Raw genomic sequence first — 25,000 nt, forward strand, 5'->3', positions numbered from 1 at the left:
AACCTCTCCTTAATTTTAATCTATAGCATTCGTTTCCAATAAAAAAAAAAATTATTTAGTTTTAAAATTTGTATTACAAAGTGTTGGCATGGCCGAGTTGTTAGCTCGCAGAGCTTCTGAACACAAAAACTGTGGTTCGAGTCCAGCCACTTGTGACTATTTTTTTTTAATTTTTTCCGATTTTCTTAAATACAAAATACTTGTGAAGACTTATAAAAATTATAAACAAACATATGTAACAATATTATACACTTTAACAAACGAAAAGATTTTTTAAAAAAGCTAAAAATTCTAGAAACATTAAAAAACAAGGGGAAATTTGTTGTTACTTATGTTATTTTAGTTTTACATTTTAAGTTTTTTTACAACTAAGTTGAGTTTGTGCAAGAAAAATGAGTATACAAAATGTTTATATATAGAATATAAAATCTATAGAACTATAAAGTTCTTTTATTTTGCATTTTAAATAACAAAAATTAAAGAATAAAACAAGCTGACGATTTGAACTTGCCATGCGACAACTTAAACTTTTTTAAAAACGGTAAGGGGGTTTAAAATGTATGTTTTTAATAAGAACATAGTTAATGTTCTAATTTTATCTTAAAGTTAAACCATTTTATTAAATTTATTATTTCTAAAAATAATTAAAAGTTAAAATTATTTAATATTGATATAAAAGGAAATGTAGAGTTTTACAGCTATTTTACCACACCCTCATTAAACATTCTAAACCGAGTGCGCAACATCGACAGAATTTAGATAACCATCAAAAGAGTATTACACTCCACTATTTTTTGGCTTTAAATACTTTTTGGCTGATCCCTAATCTAAACTTTTAAATAAGGGATTGCCCATTAATTATGCAACGCTAAATTTCACTAATGAGCAAAACAAAAAAGATCAAAATTACTTTTGCAGAGTTGTAACTTAACTAAAAAATCATAATAGCTCATTGAGTTTAATGAAAATTGCCACCTAAAAAAACTTAAGATCTCCTTCTTTTTTAAAAATTAATTTAGCGTTGCATAATTTATGGACGACCCCTTAGCGTTTTATAGCCTATGGTTTTTAATGGTCTAAAATCTTCTTAGTTCTGCCATTTGTATAGCGCTGCATACTAACATCTGTAAATGTAAATGTCTTTAGCATATGTTGAGTTTTCAGGCAGTACATGGAACAATCGTGAATAATAAATTTATAAAAATGAGAAAATTTTATTTTAACAATTACAAAACTTTTTTGCTAATCGAGAGTTAAAAAATGTATGAAACACAAGTCACTTACAGAGTAAGTTTTTATGCAAGCTACCAGTTTCAATCTTTTTTTTTTTTTCATAAAACATAATAAATTGATTTAAAATTTACAATAGCTTGATAATAAAAATTTTAACCATGAAAATTATATAAATAAAATACGAATAAGTTTATAAATATAAAAATGACAAAAAAAAAATCAAGTGTTTTAATCGAAATAAAAATATTTTCTTAGAATATATTTAATGCTTTGAAAAACTATTATTGTTAAAAAAAGTTGTTTCAACTAGTTAAAAAAGCTAATAGAGGAGTTTAAAAATCTTGCTAAAGTTTAATGAATATTGATTATATTAAAATTTATTTTACGAACTATAAAAATTTTTTTTTGGAGATCTTAAGTTTTTTTAGATTTTCAAACTCCTCTATTAGCTTTTTTAAGTAGTTGAAACAACTTTTTTTAACAATAATAGTTTTTCAAAGCTTTAAATACATTCTAAGAAAATATTTTTATTTCGATTAAAACACTTGATTTTCTTTTTGTCACTTTTATATTTATAAACTTATTCGTATTATATACAGAATGAAAATTATTTTTTTGCTATATATATTGCTACAACTATTATAGATATGGGCTTAAAATAAAAAAAATGTTGTGAAACAATGACAAGCCACTTATTGTGAAATAATGACAAGTCACGCTTTTTTTAAAAATGAGTTATTATCATTTTTATAATCGTAAATAGTATACACAATTTTTATTTATTTTTTATGTCCAATATATAATATCCATTAGTATTTTTATGATGTATAAATTTGAGAGAATAATATGTAAGCACTGATTTTATAGATTTAAATAAAACTTAAAAGTCATTTTTCTCAAATATTTATCTTTGTGGCTTGTCATTGTTTCGCAATAAGCTCTTCATATATACTATAATAAAAGTTTTGCTATAAATATTGCTATATAATATAAATACAGCAAGATTGAAAAATATTCTGTAAATATAATTTAAAAATTCTTTCTTTATATTGACATATATAATTCTCAAATAGATTGCATGTTGTAGATGTTTTATTTTCCTTTAAATTTTTTGGATGTATATTCTGTTTTATTCCTTCTCTTGTATCAAATTTTGTTAATGAAAATAAGAGGCATCCTAAAAATAAAAATAAAAAAAAACAGTAAAAAAAAAAAAAGAAGAAATAATCTTAAATTTTAGTGTTTTATATAAAAAGGCATTGAGTTTTAACATAAAATGGTGTACTATAAACACCACACTAGCCTATTCATTCCTGCTATAACTTAATGCAACAGAATTATTAAGATTTTTGTTTATAAATCAGTTTGAAATAATTAACTTAGAAACTTTGATCTTTACACAAGTCTATCAAGCAGAATACTTTTAAATTAAAAAGATAAAAATTTGGTTTATTTCTTACTTTTTTACTTTTGTTTATTTTCTCTTAGGTTAAGATTTATTTTCTTTTTTTAGTTTACGATTTTGTTTTCATTTTTATATAGTTTACTTTTGATTTTATGCACCATTTTTAAAAAGTGAAAAAATTTTTAAACTATTTAAAAGCCATGGCCAAATTCAGCAAAACAAATATAGGCGGTCATAATAAGTCTTCCTGTGAAACACTGATTAATGTAATCTTTTGTTATCACAGTTTATTAATTTTAATTTTTACATATTTAATGTAGTTTTTTTAATAAAGATTATAAACAATTTATAGAAAGATTTTATTTGTTACCAATAAGATATTTGTAAACATAATTTTAGAAGAAAAAAAAGTTTTTAATTTGCTTTCGCATATTATAATCCTTGATAGTCTATGATGGTGTGATTTGAATTCTATTGATAATGTATGATGGAGAGGTAATAATATATGATGGAGAGGTAATAATATATGATGGAGAGATAATAATATATGATGGAGAGATAAGGAAAAAAAATTTTCAATTAGAATTGCAAAACTTTTTTACATTCCTTTGAAACTCTTCCTTTGATTATATATTATATACTTATAATATATAATCTTTGCTTCAAGCTTAAAGTAAAACATTTTTCAAGAGAAAAAATCAATGATTACAATAAAATAAAAATAAATTTTTAATTTTATTTGAGTTTTTTTCATTTGTAAATAGCGCTTATATCTAACATAATTGTCATTCAAACTTTTGTAACAAATATTTTTACATAATGTCACTTAAAAGTTAATGTGATTTTTTTTTAAATTAATTGCTTCTTACATGTTACCGCTTATAGAATATTTTAAAAGTTAAAAATAATAAAAAGTTGCTTAACCAAAATCGCTTCCTGCTTATGTAAAATTGCTTAAGGCGTACATAAATTGCTCTGCGTAATGCTTTAAAACAAGGCCTGATATATATATATATATATATATATATATATATATATATATATATATATATATATATATATATATATATATATAATGATTTTACAAAATGAACTTTTAAAAAAAAAAATTAATACTTACTGGAAATTTGGAGAAACTGAGATCAGAAATCTGTCAATAAGACTACAGTTAAATGAATGAGAAATGATTCATGGATTCCATGAATAACTTGTAGAAAAAATATATCCTAAAAATTAAATTCATTTGGTAAACTCTCGTCAACTATCTCCATTTCCTCAAGTGAATGTGAACAAGGATTTTCATAGATGAATCTGATCATCACACCAACCAGGGCTTCATTAATGACCAAAATAGTTTCAATGTTTTTGTTCACCAAATTAGTAGGACCACTGCAAACAAGCTTTCATCTTTTAAAGTATGTTGATTTGTGGTCGTTAAGTAGAAGGCATTCAGCTGTAGACATAAAGAGCCAGGAAAGGATTGAAAAAAAAATTGAAAAAACTCAGGGATTTGTTATAGAAATTTATAGTTTTGTATAGTTTGTATCTTATATACAGTGTTGTGACCCTCATCTGGCTCAACCCCTCCCCCCCCTTCCTCAAAAAAAAACCCAACAAAAACACCAGTCATTATTTTGGAAGATAAAAAAAAGCTTCTTACATTGGAAAAAAGCACTATTTGTTCCTGCCTTATTGGGTATAATGTATGGGGGAGACCACAAACGGCTATACATATGTATAAAATTTATTTACAAATTTAATTGCTAAATTCTGCTTCATTTTTGACAAGTTACAAATAATACAGGTAAGTTCCGGCACCTTTTTTTCTAGAAAAAAAGCACTGTATATATAAATATATATATATATATATATATATATATATATATATATATATATATATATATATATATATATATATATATATATATATATATATATATATGTATATATATATATGTATATATATTTATATATATATATCTACTGTAGCATATTTATGTAAGCATTTGCTCGTTTTTTTTTTTGCTTATCTAAATGGATACAGCTTTTTTAGGAGGAAAAAAAAAGAGAAGAATAATGAATAAAAAGATTGCAGCCCCATGCTAAACCACCAGTGGATGTAGCAGCACTCCACTGCAAGTCAGGCTATTTGCCAGTCGATTTATGTACTGAAGCCCCCGACAGCAGGCTATTTTAGTATGACATCACACTGCTCACCTAAATCAGCAATATAAGACAGGCCTTGTTATGAGATTTTGTTGTGTAACAGAAAAGCGTAATGCAAAATAAATGTAACTTTACTCCGTAAAGATAATTACATTGTTAAAAGTTTAAAGTACCCCATTGTAATTAAATTTAAATTCTGATTAAAAATTGTTGTAAGTTTTTTTTCTTTATGAAATATTTTTAAATTAAACAATAATGTTTAGAAAAATTATAAATGAAATATAGATTTTGTTGAAAAACAAAAAGGTATTTCCTTATTTTAAAATCTTATTAAAACTTTTTTTTTTTTTAAAACATTCGTTTTTTTTTAATGAGGGAACACTTGTTTATAGTTGAATTTATTGAAGGGATTTAAATGTAAATAATTTACGGCAGTTTTTCAAATGGTTTACACAACTATACAATTAGATTAGGTTTTCCCTTTCATAAAAAAATGTTTGCACTACCTCAAACATTTTAGTTCAACTGGCTTTTGACGAAACAAAAATTGTAATTAAATGAAGATTACTGCTTGTTTTTTTTTTCATTTGCCATGAAACCTAATGTATTTTCACTATTTTTTACTGAATCCAAAAAAAATTTTTGGTTTTAAGATGTTATTAGCAGAACTTGTTTTTAACAAATATCAGTATATTTTTGAAATTTACATATCTTATATTTATAGCCCTAGTATTAGTTTTGTTTTTAAAATAAAATAAATATAAATTGGGCTTTTAAAGTGTTTACTTATTGACAAGGCCAGTGCCAGTATTTTTTTTTGATATATGTGAGATTAAGATTTGGCGCCTATTAAAAAAAAAGTGCATTCATTGAAAGTTCTAAAAAAGTATTTAAAGGGTTTAATATTTTTATAAGTTTCTAAATAATTGGATAAGTATTGTTAATGTGTTAAAGGTTTAAATGAATAATCATATATATAAGTAAAGTTGGTTATATAAATAAATCAATAACTTTTCAAGACAATAATTATGACAAAATCAAGATATATAGGTATGTTTATTATTAACTTATGATATAATGCATTTTGGTATCTTTATTAGAACTCCTAAAATACAATAAAAACATAATTATGTTTTTATTGTATTTAAGTTTTTTAAAATTAGAATAGAATATTATAATATCCTTTTTATGTGAGATTAAGATTTGGCGCCTATTAAAAAAAAAGTGCATTCATTGAAAGTTCTAAAAAAGTATTTAAAGGGTTTAATATTTTTATAAGTTTCTAAATAATTGGATAAGTATTGTTAATGTGTTAAAGGTTTAAATGAATAATCATATATATAAGTAAAGTTGGTTATATAAATAAATCAATAACTTTTCAAGACAATAATTATGACAAAATCAAGATATATAGGTATGTTTATTATTAACTTATGATATAATGCATTTTGGTATCTTTATTAGAACTCCTAAAATACAATAAAAACATAATTATGTTTTTATTGTATTTAAGGGTTTTGCAGTAGCTGCCCTAAAACAATACTGTCTTATATTACAAAAAAACGTTTGATTATGACCATTCCTAATTTGTATGTAGAATTTTATTACTCTCTTGGTATTAGTGGCCATCAGACAAAGCAGTTTTTCTAAATTAAAGATTATTAAAAATTACCTTCGATTGACCCTTATGACTGTCTATGTGGATTGCCACATTAGAAATTTAACACCAGATCTTAGTACAATTGAAACCGAATCATTTTTGAAAGACTTTCCTAAACTTAAGGCAAGAAAACTTACTGTGTACTTGATGAGTTTACTTGATGATTAGTTTTTTTTTTTGTCAATATAAACTTTATATGTGTTACTTGATTTCTTTAATCAAAAATGTATTTTATGACGCTTACAATTCTTTAGTCAGTTTTATGTAAAGTATGGTAAATATTTAAAAGGATATTATAATATTCTATTCTAATTTTAAAAAACTTGTTCCACAAAAAGCTTGAGTACCAAGGAAATGTACAATATAAAGAGAAGAGTTACTTTCAACTAAAGTTTTTGGTTAAAAAGAAAAATGTACTGTATTTGTATACAATATATTTTTTCAAGAAAAGGCTAAATCTTAAATGAAAATGGTGAACTTGACGTACTCGTACTGTTACTTAATTGTAAATTAAAGCGCTCTAATACAGAAAAAGGTTCAACTGCTTCATCTGGAATGGCTTTTAAATCTTGAGACTGATTTTTCTCCTGGCGTCTTCTGTTACTAGTGTAGAAGTTGTTTTAGTTTCTGTTTGTAAAAATTTATAAAAATGGTTAAAAGTACACCCAACATCAAGAAGAAAATTTTATTAAAATAGAACACAATAGTTGTTAAGGCTTAAATAACAGCAATCAATTATCCCCCTAAGTTATTATTTTGTATTTGCTAACTATCTTGATAGTAATAAATGCACTCTTATATCAAATCTTACATGCAATTGATGTTGATTATCGTTTAGGCTGTGTTCTTCCAATCTATAAAAAATCTTTTATTGAAATTTAATTGAAGTTCAGAGCAAATACACACAAATCAATAATTTATAATATAAACTTTTGCACCCCTAAATGTAAATTTACGATTACAATAAACATTTAACATGCAAGAAATATGATTTAAGTAAACATAATTCACAAACTTTGTGCTTTCAACAATTAACTAACTACTACTCCTCAATCTAATTATTTTTTCATTGAAGTGCTGAGCAAAAATATCTTGTTTATATTTAATGTCCCTTGGATATCTGCCACCCAGGATAAACTGTCCCTCCCCCCCTCCTCCTCCTTCTCTTGGCAACACTGGTCTAGGATATAAACTTTGGCACCCTTAAGATATAAATATCTCAATACTGGTACACGTTATGGATGCCAAAAATTGTATTTAAATTTCTATTTTTCAAATCAAAATTATGATTTCAAAAAAAAAAAAACAACAAGGAAAATTTTTTTTTGGCTGCACCAGCGCGGTGCCCCAGCAACGCTAGTGCCCTATGCCCTATTTAACGCCAAAGGGAAAACCCAAACATAACATTTATAACTCCAGTTTGAAAGAATTTTTTTGTATTGATGTCATTTATTAACTACAAAAGTGCATAAATTAGGCAAATATTTTTTAAATCGTAGAGCTGAAACTTACCTTTGAGAAGAAAAAAATAGCATTAAAATCTATAAAGTTTATCCACTTTAACGGTCAAAAAATAAATAAAAACTATCAACCTTTTTTTTAACAATTTGACTTTAACAAAATCTTCACATACTACTCATAAAGTAGTTAATCGACATTTTTAAGCGACATTCAGTCTATAATCAATTCAAAAAATTAATGATAAAAAAAACTTTTGTTAAAAAGCAATTTCAAAACTGAAATGTAAAATAAAGCTATATGTAATACGAAAAACTAAATTAATGATAGAGTAATAAACTTAAATAATGTAAAGTGTTTTAAAATTTTTAAAAGAATTTTAATTAGATGTAATAAAATAAACTTATATTTAATTATATTTAATAATAAATTTAATTTATATTTAATAAAATAAATTAATAATATTTTTTTTTTTTAAAAATGAAGAATAGGGAAAAGTTTATTTATCTATTTTTCTTTAAGTAATAAAAATAAATACTCCACAAATGTTTTTTACAACAATTAATTACAGCTTAATGTTTTCCGCATAAACTGTTCTAAAAGACTTTTTAAATAAACTAATTGAAATAAGTTTTAGCATAACATAAATTGCGAAATGAAATGTGAAATTGTGAATATGTGCATAAAATTCAAATAGTGTAACGCTTCTAACAAGGCCTGACAAGATATATATATATATATATATATATATATATATATATATATATATATATATATATATATATATATATATTTATATACATATATATATCTTACACTGCTGTGTGACGTCATACTGAAATGCCTGCTGTTGGGGGCTTTAATACATCAACTGACAATAGCCTGACTCACAGCGGAGTGCTGCTTAATGGACTGGCATGGGGCATCAATCTTTTCATTCATTATTCTTGGTTTTTTTTTAAAAAAAAAAAGCTGTATCGATTAAGATAAGCAAAAAAAGTGAGCAAATGCTTATATAAATATGTTATAGGAGATAAATATATATACATATATATATACAGTGCTGGCCAAAAAGATCTGACCATGCATTGTTTATCTATGTATACAGTATGTACATTGTAGTGTAGGCGCTTTCCTCGGAATTTCACCATCACGCTTTGCATGCGTGGTTGGCTAGTTATCAGCCAATCAAAACAGTTAAACCATTGTTATATATACCATCACATGCATGGCTGTGAATTACTATTTGCATTTGACTATGGCGACAACATGACCTGGAAAACGTGCTAAAATACAACTTTTGATGGAAGACGAGAAGTCTGAACGTGGGATTGCTGCATGTTTAGCGCTGCAGGAAAATCCAGTGGCAGACCGAGATATATCTCATCAAAAACTGACGCTATGATCCGCCCTGTAGCCACGGAAGACCCACTAGCATCATCTTCACAAATTCTCAATGAACTGCCTTCTGATGTGAATGTGAGCTTTCGCACTATTTGGTGACGTCTTAAAGTAATAAAATGATTTAGTTATTTGATTGTTCATCTTACTAAGAAGAATTGTTTCAAATATCCTAAAATTTTCACGCGAAACATAAAATTGTTATTAAAAAAATTAACTTTTTTATTTATAATATAATTTAGCTTAAATAAAACTAAAGCTAGCGTTAGTTTTATTAGAATCTTGTTAGACTTTTCGGGGCCGGGGCTATTTTTATATTGGATGCCTTTTTATGTGCCACACCGTAAAAATGACTAAAAAAAAAGTCTTCTTGACTACTCGGGGCCCCTAACATTGCAGGGTCCAGGACTATAGCCCCCTTTAACCCCAACCCTTCTGTTCAGCACTGGAAATAAGACAAGAGTATATAAATAAAAATTATATTAAACTCTTTATTAAATAAAAAAACCTTAGTTTCCTTATTAAGCAATCGTGAGATGTTTTTTATATAAAAAAATGTCGTCTAATTTTATGAAAAAACTATAAAAGAGCAATGTTTTGAAAATATTTGTTCTAAACATAATTTATTTTGCTTGAAGTTTTTTCACGTTAAATGTTATTTTTTATATTATTTTTTTTTGTAATTGTCTCTCAGCGGTCCAATTAATCTTTTTTGCGCTTTATTTTTGTTTTTTGAAATGTTCTCAAAACGACTAAAAAATCTGGCCAGCTTTTCGCAACTAAATATTATTCCCGTGGTCAGTTATCGAGAGCGATCGCTCCTGCTTTCCGACCAAGCCTGCAATGTGGCGACATGTCATGTTCTCAGACGAATTGCAGGTGAAACAATTTGCTACCCATAAAGTGAATGTTCGACAGCCACCAAACACATGCTACAATGCCCGTTATGTTGCTCCAGCGGTAAAACATTGCCCTGCAATTATGATTTGGGAGCAATTACTGCCAGAGGTTGAGCAGGAATCCATCACATGCCGCCAGCTGAAACTATCAAAGCTGTTAATTATTTGCAATTAATAAAGGAAAATGTTCCTATTTGGCTCAGAACTCGCAACTGTGACATCTTTATGCATGACGGCACGCCATGTCATCAGGCAAAGATTTTCAAGACATGGTTTCAAGAGAATTCCATCAATGTTCTTGCTCTGTAGCCTGGCTCGTCACCGGATTTAAAAATTGATGGGTAAAATTGAAAGCAGAAGTGACAAAAGTAAACTTGACGTCGGCGACAACTTTGAAGAAGGTTATGCTGGAGGCGTAGTCCCAAAAAATAACGCCTGATTACTGTGACTTTCTTGTTGCCTCTATGCCTCGAAGAATAGAAGCTGTCCTCAAAGCTGGAGGAAGACATTTAGGGTACTAGAAACTATTTTCTGATGTGAACTACTTGTTGGTTTCTTCGAAAGTGTGTCATTGACTTATGTGAATGTTGTTTGTTACGTTTAATTCAATCATATTATCATTAAATTGAAGTGGTATTACATTTCTGTCTAAAAGCCTTAGTGTTCTGATCTTTTTGGCCAGCACTGTATATATATATACATATATACTTATATCAACTGTTTCTCTGCCCAGCGGCCTTGTTCATCAAGGTTTGTGTTTCAGAGTTACAGAGTTAAAGTAGAGAGGGTTAAAACCACAATTAAGTAGCCTCCTCCTATGTAGTGGCCTTCTAGGCCTTAAGGATGTGAATTAACATAAAGGTACACACACACATATATATATATATATATAGTTTAAAATTTAATTTTTTTTTAGGTGTAAGAACTGGTAGATGCGTCCTGTCAGATAGACCTAATATATCTTACCGTGTATGTGAAATATATGGATGGTGTCCTACTGAAACAGATATATTACCAATGCCAGGTTACAATTTCAGGTTGGTTTTTTTTTTTTCCACTTTAATTTTTAAACGGTGTTTTAATAAGCAATCTTGTGTTGTTTTTCTTTAATAAATTTATTTTTATAACGAACAGTAGTAAAAACCTGTGTGTGTTCAATAAAAAAAACGAACAGTGTATTAAACAGAACCTGTGTGTCTTCAATAGTTCTATATAGAGTAAAATAATGTTAGATGAAAATAAAAATTGTAATTAATTTTTTTAAACTGTTAAGAATTTTAAGCTGTATTTAACTTTTTCACACTGAAATGGGTTGTTAACATGACTGTCTATATTAACAGGCCTCATAAACGCTTAATTGGAGGCTGAAGCTGTAGGCTAATAAAAAACAACAACAACATAATTGATTGTACTGAAGTTTTTATTGCGAGTAAAAAATTTTGACTTTATGATAGCAAGTTTGGTTCAGTTATAAACATATTTATACCATTGAATTTGTAACTGGTTTATAAATAAAAACAGCAAATAGTTTTCTAAGGCAATTAGTTTATTATCTGCTGGTTGGAGTGGTTGTGTATCAGACATTACTATATCAAAATGAACTTTTATCAGAAGCATAAACCTAGTGGCTATATACTTGCTGACAGAGTGTGCTGATTCCTCTTGCTTACTACTGTTGTTCAATAACTATTGTGTTTCTTTAATGTAAAATAATTTAACTGTATCTTTAGGTTACCATATTTATTAATTTGCTGAATAAAGTCTTCAATACCAGCTTGAGTTTGAATTTGCTACTATTAATTCGCTACAGATTCATGCTATCGTAGCAACATTAAAAAAAGCTTTCATAGATTTACATAAGAGTATAATTATCTGGAGGCAAATTAATCTAGACAGCTTTCTAATGTTCGTATACATGTAAATAGAGTAATTCAATGTATAAAATGTTTCCCATTATTTATATGATTGTGTGGGCCACTCAGTTTATTAGATAATACCATGGTTGATATAAAAATGCATTTGTTCGGCCTAATATGGGTGTAGTTAATTAATGTAAATGTATATTATCAGGGTGGCCAGCAAATTTTCATGTTCATTTTCCATAGATTTTCTAACGAAATTAATCAAAATTCCTTGACTTTTGCAAAATTTATTTAATTCTCTGAATTTTTCAGGATGTCCAGCAATCTGATTTTCTATAAAGTAATTTATAGAGAAGCATTTTTTACAGATTAAAAGTTCAAATATATTTAAAGGAGGGTAATAGTTTTAATTTGTCTTTTGTCTTTTTTTTTTAATTACTTACATTTTTTATTATGGTATAAATTTTCCAAAACTAGGTCTTTTAAATATGCTGTAAACTTTTCTAAAATTTTCTGTTGATTTGTCACTACTTATGGTTACAATTAGTGAAGTGAAATATTTTACAATATCAAATATTTCACAATATCAAATATTTCACTTATGATGTTATTTATTAAGTTTCAAAAAAATTTCAAAAAGCAAGATATAATATAATGCAAGACTAGGTAAAAATGATAGTCTATCATTTTCTGAAGTTGATAAAACTGCTCTTTCTTTATATTGATTATCAGCATACAGTCCTCTTGTATTGACGATTTTTGATAGGTTTTGGTGCAACAGACACATTTGCAAGTTTGGACAATTTTACAATTTTTTTTTTTTTTTTGAGTCTAAACAAACTTAACAAACTGGACCAGCATGAGTATTTAGTTTCCCCATTATATTCATAACATAACTTGTGGCTTTTTTCTGTGATCCAATTATTATGAAAGTAGATGCACAAAGTCATATAACAAAAAAATATTGTCTTTGGGGAACCATGGATCAACACATGCAAACATTTTAAATGGTGCACAATTATTGTCACATATTACAGTATCCCTCCAACACTCTTTATTTCTTCTAAAACAAATTTAGTTTGTTTAAACTAAAATTTAGAATTAAGCTCACAAACTGGTAAAATTCTGTAAATCTACTGTGACTCTATAAAGTGACACTATACAACTGACACTTAATGGACGACTTAAAACAGTAGTTGCTAAAGAGTCTAGTTTTTTTACCACTTTCCCAAAGATTGACGCAGCATGGTAAGTAAGAGATGATTTAATGTAGATATCATAAATCAATAGCAAACACTTTTTTGCATTTTATTTTCAAGTTTTGAAAAAACTGTTTAAAAAATCTGTATCATCCATTGCGTAATCCAGTTTCAAAGTTAGCTTTGTTAGGAGGTAAATACTTCCCTTAATCTTTCATATAATGATCTTGAAATTGCAAAGTATTTAAATAGCTTGTACAGTAGTTTCTGTGGTGTTGAACAATAGTTCTGTGTTTTTCCAACTGTAATGGAACTCATATCTTAGATGTGTTGCAAAAGATTTTCTTATATAATAGATGTGTTGCAAAAGATTTTATTGGATTTTGTTGAGTTATTTAAAAGATTAATAGTTCTTGTAATTTTGAGCAAGAATGGATTATAAAAATACTGTTTTCAAATAGAGATTCAATTTTTTGTTTAATTCCACAAAAGTATCCCTTGAAAGTAAGAGTATCCTTGATCTTAACCATAAATCTGACAATCTGAAGAGTCTTTTTGTTGTTTGTTGACTGAGCAATTAGTCTGTTAAAAGTCTGTTGACTGAATGATCAGCAACTGTTTACCAGCTAAATACTAAGTTACATTAACTACATCAAAATCAATTTCTATATTTTTTAACTTCTGATGTAATGAGCTAAAGCATGTAATTTTATCAGCAATTAAATCGCAGCTAAAAGTATTTCAAGTTCATTGAGCATTCCAGACATAAAGATGCTGTAAAGGTTGTCCTTAATGACGGTGGGTGAGGTTTTTATTGCCAAATTTGGTTACCGTTGGATATCCAGATAGAAAGTGTCTTTTGCAAACAACTATATCTAAACTGTCAGGTATATTGTTTTATGGTATAGCATTCACCCAACAAATATATTCTTCTTTTTCATACGGAACCGTCTCTTATGCCTTCTACTAAAATTCATTCTTGTGTTACTTGTCATTAAATTAAGTCTCATCCTTTTACTGTGACTGTTCCTAAGTGCTCCAAAAACTTTTATTCATCAAATATTTTCCTTGAACATCAGTTTTTTGGAATTTACTTCCTTCACATTGCTTTCCTGATTCATATAATTTGCAATCTTTTAAGTCGTCTGTCAATTGTTATCTTGCTCTATAAACTTGATCTTTTCTTTTCCAGTAACTTCCAACTCTGATAGTGGTTGCTTGCAGCCTTGTTGGAAGCAAAGATGCTAAAATAAAAGTAATATTTACTTGACTGAGTCTTGTTTTCCTGCTTACTGGAAAATTGCATTTGTTGTTCCAATTCCAACAAAAACACTGGAGAATATTCTGATTATTCTATTGTGTCTTTGATCAACAAATTTCTCAATAAATTAATGTCAGATAATCAATATGGTTTTCAATCCTCTTGCTCCACGATTGACTTGCTAACTGCTGTGACTGAAAGATTTTATTGTGCATTAGATGGAGGCAGCTAGGGCTATTTGTCTCGACATATCTAAAGCTTTTGACAAAGTTTGGTATACTTCTTTATAAGCTTCCTCATATGGTGAATCTGGGAAAGTCCTATTTTGTTTCTTATCTACATTAATGATCTTTCTCACAAACTTACATCTAAAGTAGCTCTTTTTTCTCAACTTTATACTCCTGTCTTGACAAAAAGACAGGAGTATAAAGTTTTGTCTTCTCTTTCTGATTGCTTAGAACAGGCTGCTGATCTTGAATCTCACTTCTGTAAAAGATTGGGCTCACAGTGGCTTGTAAATTTTAACTCCAACAAAGTATTATTTTTTTTAAATGTCTTCACTTCCAACAAGGCTGCAAAAAACCACTATTAGGGTTTGAAGTTACTGAAAAAGAAAAGATTAACATTGTAAAGGTTGGCTGCAAGAGCAGGTCCAACTATGTTTACAATGTATTTTGCATCTTATCTTAAAGAGAAAAGGCATCATTGGAAGATCTGCTCCAGATATGGCAAACAGTATACCATGATGAGCAATGCCACCTTAAATGTGAGAATTTATGAGGACTGTTGATGTAATTTAAAAGTAGATGTAATTTAAATGTAATGTAATTTAAAAGTAGAAGGATAAAACCTTGTGGTACCTCAGAAGTTACAGAAAATGAAGAAGAGCTGTCCATCGATGGTAACTTTTATACTATGATTGGTGAGGAAGGATTCAATAATTTTAAAGATGTTACCTGATACATCCTAAGAAATGAGCCTATGGAGATGACCAGCATGCCAAGCTTTATCAAAAGCTTTAGAAATAATGAGAGCAATAACCTTAACCTCTTCACATCTATCTAATGCACAATGAAACCTACCGGTTAATACTGTTGAGAAATTAGAAGTAATAACCAATAGGTTATTACTGTAGAACAAGAAGACTGAAATCCATATTTATGATTAGAAATTAAGTTATTAGATTTAATATGAGAGATTAAGTGTTAATTAATTAAAGACTCGAAAACCTTGCTTATGATAGGAAAAAGACTAATTTGGCAGTAGTTAGACGAGTCAGATTGCTCTCTAGAATTTTCGAAAATAAGAATAACAGAAGCTGCATTACTTTGACTCTGATTAGCACTTGTTAAATAGTTTTGAAAGTTTAGATGACAGAGAAGACTTCTTCTCCCGAGAACACTTCTTCTCCCGAGAACACTTCTGCAAGACTATAACAGCTATGTTGTCCGGACCACAAGCTGTAGAAGGGTCTAAGCAGGAAATCACTTAAGATACAGAAGCTGGAGTGATGCAAATGTCAAGCAATGGAACAAACTGTTTGTCATCTATATCAGCTAGAACGTGAATAGTGGAATCAAAAGATGATATTGATGAGAAGTTCTTAGCAAACAATCCAGCTTTGTCTTTAGGTGAGGTGACAAAATCTGAACCATACAAGCATGCTTGGCCAGGAAGGCATGCGATTTCAAGTTTTTATATGACCATGCAAATAATATTTTGTTTTGATGATTTAACCACGGTTTTTAACAAATGCGCTGAAAAAATTGGTTTTTAATTACGTTGAAATAAATTACTTCGACTCATTTATCTTTACTAACATTTTTATATTAGCAAAATGCTTTTAAATTAATGTACCATTGAAAGTTGTATATTTTTATTTATGTTATTTAATTATATAAGATTTTTTTGTAAGTAAAAATAAAAAAAGTTAAAAGTTAAAAAAAAAACTAAATCTTTTAAGCGACTTAAAACAGCAAAGGTCCCTTTTATAAACTTTATATAAGAATCATTAAACTAAAGACAAACTTTTTTGAAAGCCGTTTGATATAAATTACTTTGATCTTTACATACATTTTTATAACGCATTTAAATAAAGTAGCACATTTAAATAAATAAAGTATCACTTCTAATGATTTTTTATAAAAACATTAATGAATAATGTATTTTTTTTATATTTGTATTAAATATTTATTTTTTATTATAAATGTTTTGAAATAAAAAAGAATTATTTCAATTTTTTAAATAAACAATTTAATTTTTTTTTTTTTTTTTGTGCAATGAATTGTTAAGAATATCTTTTTAAACTTTTAAATGTGCACGTTTATTAAACAATGGTCAGTTGTAAGTTGTTACTTTATTTAAAAAAGGTTTCACATAATATTATATTATAAAAACATTGGTAAAAATAAACAACTCAAACTTATTTATTCCAAACGTAATTTAGATAATCTTATCGTTATAGTTTATTATTTATTTATTTTAGTTTTAATTTTATTTTTGCTATTTTAGTTTTAGTTAAGTTATTTTAATTTTGTTTTCGCTTTTTTTTTTTACTAAGATTTATTTGCTTTTTTAATAATAAGTTTTTTTTAAGTTTCTTTATATTAAGTTAAGATTTGATTTAATTTTCAAGCACGTTTTTAAAACGTATACAAATTTTCAAAACATTTTAACAGCCGTGGTCAAATTATAAAATCAAATATTTTGTGTGTGGTCATATCATGACATGAAATTGCACGCCTTCCTGGCCAAGCCTGCATATAAGAGAGATGGAATAACAGATTTGCCCACATTAAAGACGCTGTTGAAGATTCTCAAGAAGTCATGAGAGTCATATTTTTGAGATAATGTACGAGATTTCTGTTTACTATTGCTAGAAACCTTTTTACAATAGTTTCTAGCAATAGTAAACTGAGGCCTGTTTTCTGGAGAATTGATTTGCTGATAGGTATGAAAGTAATGATTATTGCAGCAGCACAATGAGAGGAAAACCATAGAGAAGAGTGAGGCTTGATTATTGCAGCAGCACAATGAGAGGAAAACCATAGAGAAGAGTGAGGCTTGATTTGGAATCTTCAAGAGAGAATAAAAGATTCCATGCCAGCCTGAATCCAAGAAGTTACATAAGAAGCACATTCTTATGTAACTTCTTATGATTCTGATGATGAAGGAGGATGAGATAATAGTTTTAGATTAAACTGTGATCAGAAGCACCTAAGGGTAAATGTGGAGAAACTGAGCACTGACTAGGATTAGAAACAAGACATAAGTCGAGAAGTGAAGGTAAATAATTCTGATTGTGTTAGAGAATAAGAAAGGCAAAAGTTGTGGGTCTTAACGCCTGCAGAGTCACTGACACTAGATCCAAGCCATTCAGTGTGATGAGTATTAAAGTCACCAGCAACAACGATATTGGCTGAATTAGAAAGATAAAAAGGTTTTTTAATTTTTCTACAAGTACTATCATGTTGCTGCTCATAGGAGTTATCATCTCTAATTCCATTACCTAAAACTTATTATTTTTGACTCATCATTCAGCTCATTCAATTACTGTATCTGTCCCTGTATGCTCTAAAAACTTTAATTAAATTGTATCTGTCTTTGCATCCTTTATAAAACTTTTAGGCTCTTTCACTCTATACCATAGTATTTTTTATTTATTAATTTATTTTAAGTTATTCATAGTTAATTTTTTTCATGTTTTATTTCTTAATGATAAGCCTAATTCAAGTTATTTAGATAAAGTTAGTTTTAATTTAGTTAAAATATCAAATTAGTTTAGTTTTACTTCACTATATCCTCTATTTTATTCTGCCAAGTTCATTCAAGATTTTATTTTATTCTGCTCAGTTCAATAAAGATTTGATTTTATCATACTCAGTTTTACTATTTTTTTCTTAATTGCTTTACTCTATTAATAAATATGAGTATTATACATGTGTTTAAATTATACATGTGTTTTCTATATTTTTTTATAATATATTGTTACAAATAATAATGTAATGTATTTAATTAAAAAATCTTTAATTTATCTTGGTATTTTATTTGTTATTTGTTTTGAAAAGTTTTTAAAGCAAAATTTTTAAACTTTAGTGCAAGTGTCCCACTTCTTGATGATGCTAAAGAGTTTACAGTTCTTCTTAAGAATGAAATAATATTTCCAAAGTTCAAAGTTCAGAGGTTTGAATTAATTTTATTTTTAAAAGGTATTTGTATTAATATTTGTAACACATTTTAGCTTATTGTTTTATTTTCCATATTGTTTATTTATTTATTTTTTTGTCATAGACGTAACATTGTTAAAAATAACATCTCAAGCTATCTGAAAACTTGTTTTCATAATCATGAAACTGATCCACTGTGTCCTATATTCAAAATTAAAGATGTGATTCAAGAGTGTAATGATGATTTTGAACAAGTTGCTTATTTGGTAAGTGTTTACATATTAACAAAAAAATAATTCTTTTTCTATAAAAAAAGCTAAAGATAAGTGTCATTTATCATGCCATTTTTTTATTTGATCAAAAATTTGACTATAAAAGTTATAAAAGAGCTATAAAAGTTTTCTTATAAAAATGTTTTATATTTACTTATTGCAATAGAATGCATACATTTTAAGAATTATTAAAACAATGAAAAGTTCCACAATAAAAGTGACTAATACATTAAAGTAATTAATATGTAAAATGTATAATTTATTACATAAAATAAAAATTATAATACAATAATTTAGAGCAAGCCTTCCCAGAAGACATGTGCAGTTTTTGTCTTGTATGTCCTCACATGAGTATTTTATTTTTAGACAACTTGATCACGACCGTTTTTTTTTTTTTTTTTTTTTTTTTTTTGTTATTTCACCTCCCCAAGGCCCAGAAGGCCACTACAGATGAGGAGGCTACTTAATTGTGGTTATAACCCTCTCTCAACTCTATAACTCCGAAACACGAACCTTGACGAACAAGGCCGCTGCGCGGAAAAACAAGTTGAGTTTTATTAAAAACAAGTTTGCAAGTTTTATTATATAAAACATTGTGGAAAAAACTAAGTTTCAAAAACAAAGTAATTAACACTAACAAAATAGGAAATTAAAATAAATTTAAATTAAAAAAATAAAATAAAAAGGTAATAGTTTAAATAATCTATGTACTGTTTATATTTTTGTTTCTTTGGGGTAGCTGTTATTTCCAGCAACAAATTGGATAAGGAAATACAAAAAAAAAAACGGTTTCAAGTCAACATTAAAAAGAATGATTTTTCTATATTTGTTTTTTTTAAAGAGGAAAGCAAAAGTATAAATTGCTACTGTTTGTAAAACATATTTGAATAATTTTATTATCTCTATATGAATACGCCTATGATGCATGCATATATTTGTATGCATAACTTTTTTTATTATATAATTATATTTATTTGTTCATTTGTATACCCGCATTTAGCTCATTTACTAATATACTTAATTTACTTCATACACGGAATGTCCGTGATTCAAACATAAGTAGACCAAAAGGGAGGGGGCCAGTAAAACAAAACGCACAGAGCCAACTGTTAAAAAGCAACATGTATCCAAAATTATAAAGCGCTAAAAGATTGAGGATTAAAAATGTATAGTAATAAAAAGTAATAAGAAGCAATTAAGGCTTGAAAAATGTGAAGACAGCATGGCCTAATTGAAGTTTAAAAACTATGTATGTGTGTGTGCCTTACTTAGAAAATACACTAAGAAGCCTAAATGGTATAAGAAATATAAATTTGAAGAGATGTGTATCATTCAAAAACATACAATAGAAAGACTTTTTATATACAAAAAAGATAAATGGTTACAAAGGAAATAAATGAACAATATTTTTAAATACTGCATTTAAAAGAAAAACAATAAAAAAATGGATGTTTGTGGGATTCGATAAAAACAGTACACAAATTATTAAAATCATTTACTTTTTTTTTAATTTCTTTTTATTTAAATTTATGTTAATTTCCTATTTTGTTAGTTTTACTTTCTTTGTTTTTAAAACTTAATTTTTCCCGCAATGGTTAATAAAATAAAACTTTCAAATGGCCGTGACCAAGTTGTCTTAAGTAAACTACTCATGCGTAGGCATACAAGGCGAAAAACTGCATGTTTCTCCTGGGAAGGCTTGTAGATTGTAATAATTATATATTTTATCAGTTAAATAATTTTATATATTTTTTTATAACTTATAGAGTAGTAATTATATATTTATCATTTGGTCAAATCTAATCAAAAAAACCATTATTATTATTATCCATTTCAATCGGCTCTTTTTTTTATTTTTATAACAACCGTGTTTTTTATAAAACAATGCAGATTATTATGCAATTATTTTATTTTTGTTTTTAAAAATGATTTGTTGTTTTTCATTTTATTTACAATGATAGTTCTTTTCTTTTATAAACAACTTTGCTTGACCTTATAACCCTAATGTTATAGTTATATTACACAGTATTTTCAGGGTCATCCTGAGGGGGGGGAGCACAAGAGAGTGTCTAACCCCTCTAGGAAATTAATTAGTTGGCAAATTTGAACACTGGAGTCGGCATAATTGGATCTGCAGTTGGCAGTCACTAAATGTTAGCCAACAAGAACCTTTTTTTTTTTAAAGATCTTAGTCAGCAAAAAAAAATTTCTAGGTCTTAACGGGTGATGCGGAAGTTATCGGACAAATCCTAATTTCATTATTTGAGCATAATAATTAGTTTTTGTCGTTTTATGCGTAGGCATAAATGTTCTATAAAATATAAACTTTATTATTTGAAACACAATTATTTAAAATAAGGTTAAATGCAGCTGAACGAGAATCTTTTCGAAAGCGACTAAAAATGTTTTTTGTAAATAAACCTAATATAAAAAAAATAAATTGTAAATCATTTTGAAAAGGAAGGATTTGCTCGAAGTACAATATATGATAACCTAAAAAGACTTAAAACTGTTCAATAGTTTTCTGATAGAAAGCACCCTGGTCGTCCGACATCCTGGACTAGAGAAAAGAAAGCCGAATTAACGAGACTTGTCAACAATCGAAAAGGGGTCAGTCAGAGAAAAATAGGTATTAAATTCGGTGTAAATCAATCGACAATTAGTTGTCAGTTAAAAAAAAAAGAATATTAAATATAGAAAACGTGAAAAGACTCCAAAATACACTATAGAACAATAAATAAAAGCAAAGAAAAGAAGCAGGAAACTAGTTAACCAACTCTATAACAAAAAAATACTTTTGTTTTGCAGGGGACAACATGCCTGGAAATTCTGGATACTACACAAGCAACAAAAAGACATGCCCAGAAAGTGTTCGTTTTATAGGAAAAGAGAAATTTCCAAAACAATTAATAATGTGGATAGCCATATCTGACCGTGGTATGTCCGAGCCATTGTTTCGCACTTCCAAGGCTGTAACGATCAATTCATCAATCTATATTAATGAATGATTAAAAAAAAACGACTTCTTCCATTTATTCACAAGTATTATGGAGACTTTAACTATTTATTTTGGCCAGATTTAGCAAGTTCTCATTATTCTAAAGATTCTCTAAATTGGATGGACCAATATGTCTATTACGTTGATAAAGAATCCAATCCCCAAATGTGCCTCAAGCACGACCAATTGAAAATTTTTGGGGACATTGGCACAGAAGGTTTACGAGGGAGATTGGCAAGCTTCAACAGAGCAAGTTTTGATTGATTGCATTAAACTAAAACTACAAAAAATTGATTTAAACTTTTTACAGTCGCATATGAAAGGCATCAGAGCAAAATTGAGATCGATTGCAGATGGTAGTGTTTTTTCATATAAAAAATAATATATTTTTATTAAAAGATAAATGCTTTATTTAAAATAAATATAATAGTAGTTTGTTTTTTTATTTATAGATAAGTTATTGACATTTTTATTTGTCCGATAACTTCCGCATCACCCGTTACTCTGCAAAAATAAATGCATCACCCCCATTTAAGATCTCTTGAGAACGACTTAGGGTATTTCACACCAAGGATTATAGGAAAAGAAATCTCTCTGCACTGCATATTTGTGTTTAAAAAGAAAAAAGAGTTTTCTTAACTAATTCTTTATTTAAGAATATTATATAATTATAATTCAAAATCATAATTTTGTATTATAATTATATAATATTTAAAATCAAATTTATAATACTAAAATTTTGCTCTACTAATAAACAAAACAATTGTTGCAGTATAAAATAACTTATATTATAAAGTTGACAAGCTGTTAGCAAGTAGTTAACATACAATTTCAAGCACTACAAAAAAATCAGTTGCAAAAAAAACAAAAACATTTTGTAAGCAAAAAAATCAATCTAAGACTAAAACTTTGTCTTTTTTATTCAAATTATTTTTTGATATTTTTATATGAGGAGTGTGGGCAAAAGCTCTTGTGTCTCACCAAGTCCTATATATATATACAGTCTTGGCCATAAGTTTGGAACCGATGAATTTTTTTCTCATAGGAACGTTTCTATGACGCGTACGGCATTTAACTGCTGCAGCATCGTGTTTATGCAGCATCAGTTGCATAGTTAAATGCCTTCGTGACTTCTTAATCGTTGCAAAACGTGAATCGTGTAACTTTACACCGCAGCAGAGCATCGTGAACAATATGACCCTCATTAAGCTGCAATATACACTGTTCAATGCCTAAACTATCGTTCCCTTGAACTAATGTTTACCTGAACTAATATTCGGTTGAACTAATGTTGAAATATACTTACTTATATTAACAAACTATACATTATATTTTAATCAATTAATTAGCTGATTTACATATATATTAACTGCATATCAGTGCGAAAGGTAAGGCTTAACTTCTTATAAGTATAAAATTAATTAATTTATCCTTTTATTGTTATATAAGAAGTAAAAATATGCAAATAAATCGCTTTATTTGTATAAATGTTTGCAAATTATCATTCAATAATATATACTATTCATAAAAATAGATCTATTAATTTATAATTATTTATATTATTAGCAGTAAGTATTCTACATTAACATGTACAGTGCGTAAAATGACTAGAAGTATTGAATTGTCGAAGGAGAAAAGGGCACAGATGATGATCCTACACCAGCAGAATTATTCTCACAGTAAAATAGCTGGTATACTGCACATATCTAAGTCTGCTGTCACCAAAGGCATTGCAAGAGCAAAGCAGTTGGGCACTCTGGAATCCAGAAAAAGGTCTGGACGACCTCGCATAACTTCTGCCACAACGGATCGGGTGATACATCGGCTTGCTGCTGCAAATCCAACATGGTCATCTCTCCAGATAGCAGTAAATTCATCACTTCCTGCCAGTACAAGAACAATCAGAAGACGCCTTTTGAAGGAATTCAAGCTGCCATCATGTCGTCCAGCAAAGAATGCCATGTTAAGTAAAAAGAATATCCGTGACCGCTTGACATTCTGTCGCAAGTACAAAGACTGGACTGCACAAGACTGGAAAAAAACTATGTTTTCAGATGAGTCAACTTTTTCTCAGTTTGCCTCATATATCAGACATGTCAGGAGACCTGCAAAACAAAGATACAACATCAGGTATGTTGTTCCCACTGTGAAGCAGGCGCCTACCGTTATGGTGTGGGCAAGTTTCTCGGCATCAGGTCGAGGTGGCATATGGTTCATGCCAAAGAATACAACCATCAATGCTCAAGTTTACCTTGGGATATTAAAGGAAAAGTTGAACACTCACATGAACATTCTGAAATGTAAGGTATTTCAGCATGATGGTGCACCCTGCCACAGAGCAGCAGTTGTAACCAACTGGCTAAGACAGAAACATATCGAAGTCTTGGGTCCATGGCCTGGCTCAAGTCCTGACCTAAACCCAATAGAAAACATGTGGACAATGATTAAGCAGAAGGTTGCTGCCACAAATCCAACGTCAGAGAAGTCTCTGATTGATGCCATCAAGCGTGTATGGACAACTGCCATAACCCCAGAATACTGCGCGAAATTGTCCGATTCAATGCCAGCGAGAATAGCAGCAGTACTGGGTGCCAAAGGACATTATTTAAAATACTGATACCATTTTTTACATGACAGAATATTTACTTGTATATAATATTTAAAATAAAAATGATTTCAAAAGTTTTTGTTGATATTTTGGGTATAAAAAGTGTAATTATATCAAAAAACCTAATCGGTTCCAAACTTATGGCCAAGACTGTATATATATATACATATATATATATATATGAAGACCTCAGTGGAAAAACCGGCGTTGTCACATTTAAAAAGTATTGAGAAAGTATTTATTGATCATTAATAAAAGTCTTTATTTAAAGCAAATGAAACTAAGCAATTTAAAAAAATTTATATTATAATTATTTTATTTAAAATATATTCAAAACAAAACATTTTGTAATTTTTTATACAAAAAAATTTTTTTTCTTTGCTTTAAATAAAGACATTTATTAATGATCAAC

The 25,000-nt window shown here is 28.0% G+C and overlaps 1 protein-coding gene across 3 annotated transcripts in view; it reads left to right on the forward strand.

Annotated features, from left to right (window-relative positions):
• Positions 1–25,000, forward strand: part of LOC100211566 (P2X purinoceptor 4) — a 51,008-nt gene that overhangs the window by 13,567 nt on the left and 12,441 nt on the right. For all 3 annotated transcript variants that reach the window (XR_010641311.1, XM_065808190.1, XM_065808191.1), the window contains exons 4-6: positions 11,139–11,259; positions 18,640–18,726; positions 18,835–18,976. Coding sequence is in view for 2 of the 3 variants with exons in the window: in XM_065808190.1 (XP_065664262.1) it covers positions 11,139–11,259; positions 18,640–18,726; positions 18,835–18,976 (350 nt within the window). In the remaining variant the exon portion in view is untranslated. The remainder of the gene's footprint in view (positions 1–11,138; positions 11,260–18,639; positions 18,727–18,834; positions 18,977–25,000) is intronic.

The sequence above is a fragment of the Hydra vulgaris genome, chromosome 10 (genome assembly GCF_038396675.1).
Source record: "Hydra vulgaris chromosome 10, alternate assembly HydraT2T_AEP".
NCBI lineage: Eukaryota > Metazoa > Cnidaria > Hydrozoa > Anthoathecata > Hydridae > Hydra > Hydra vulgaris.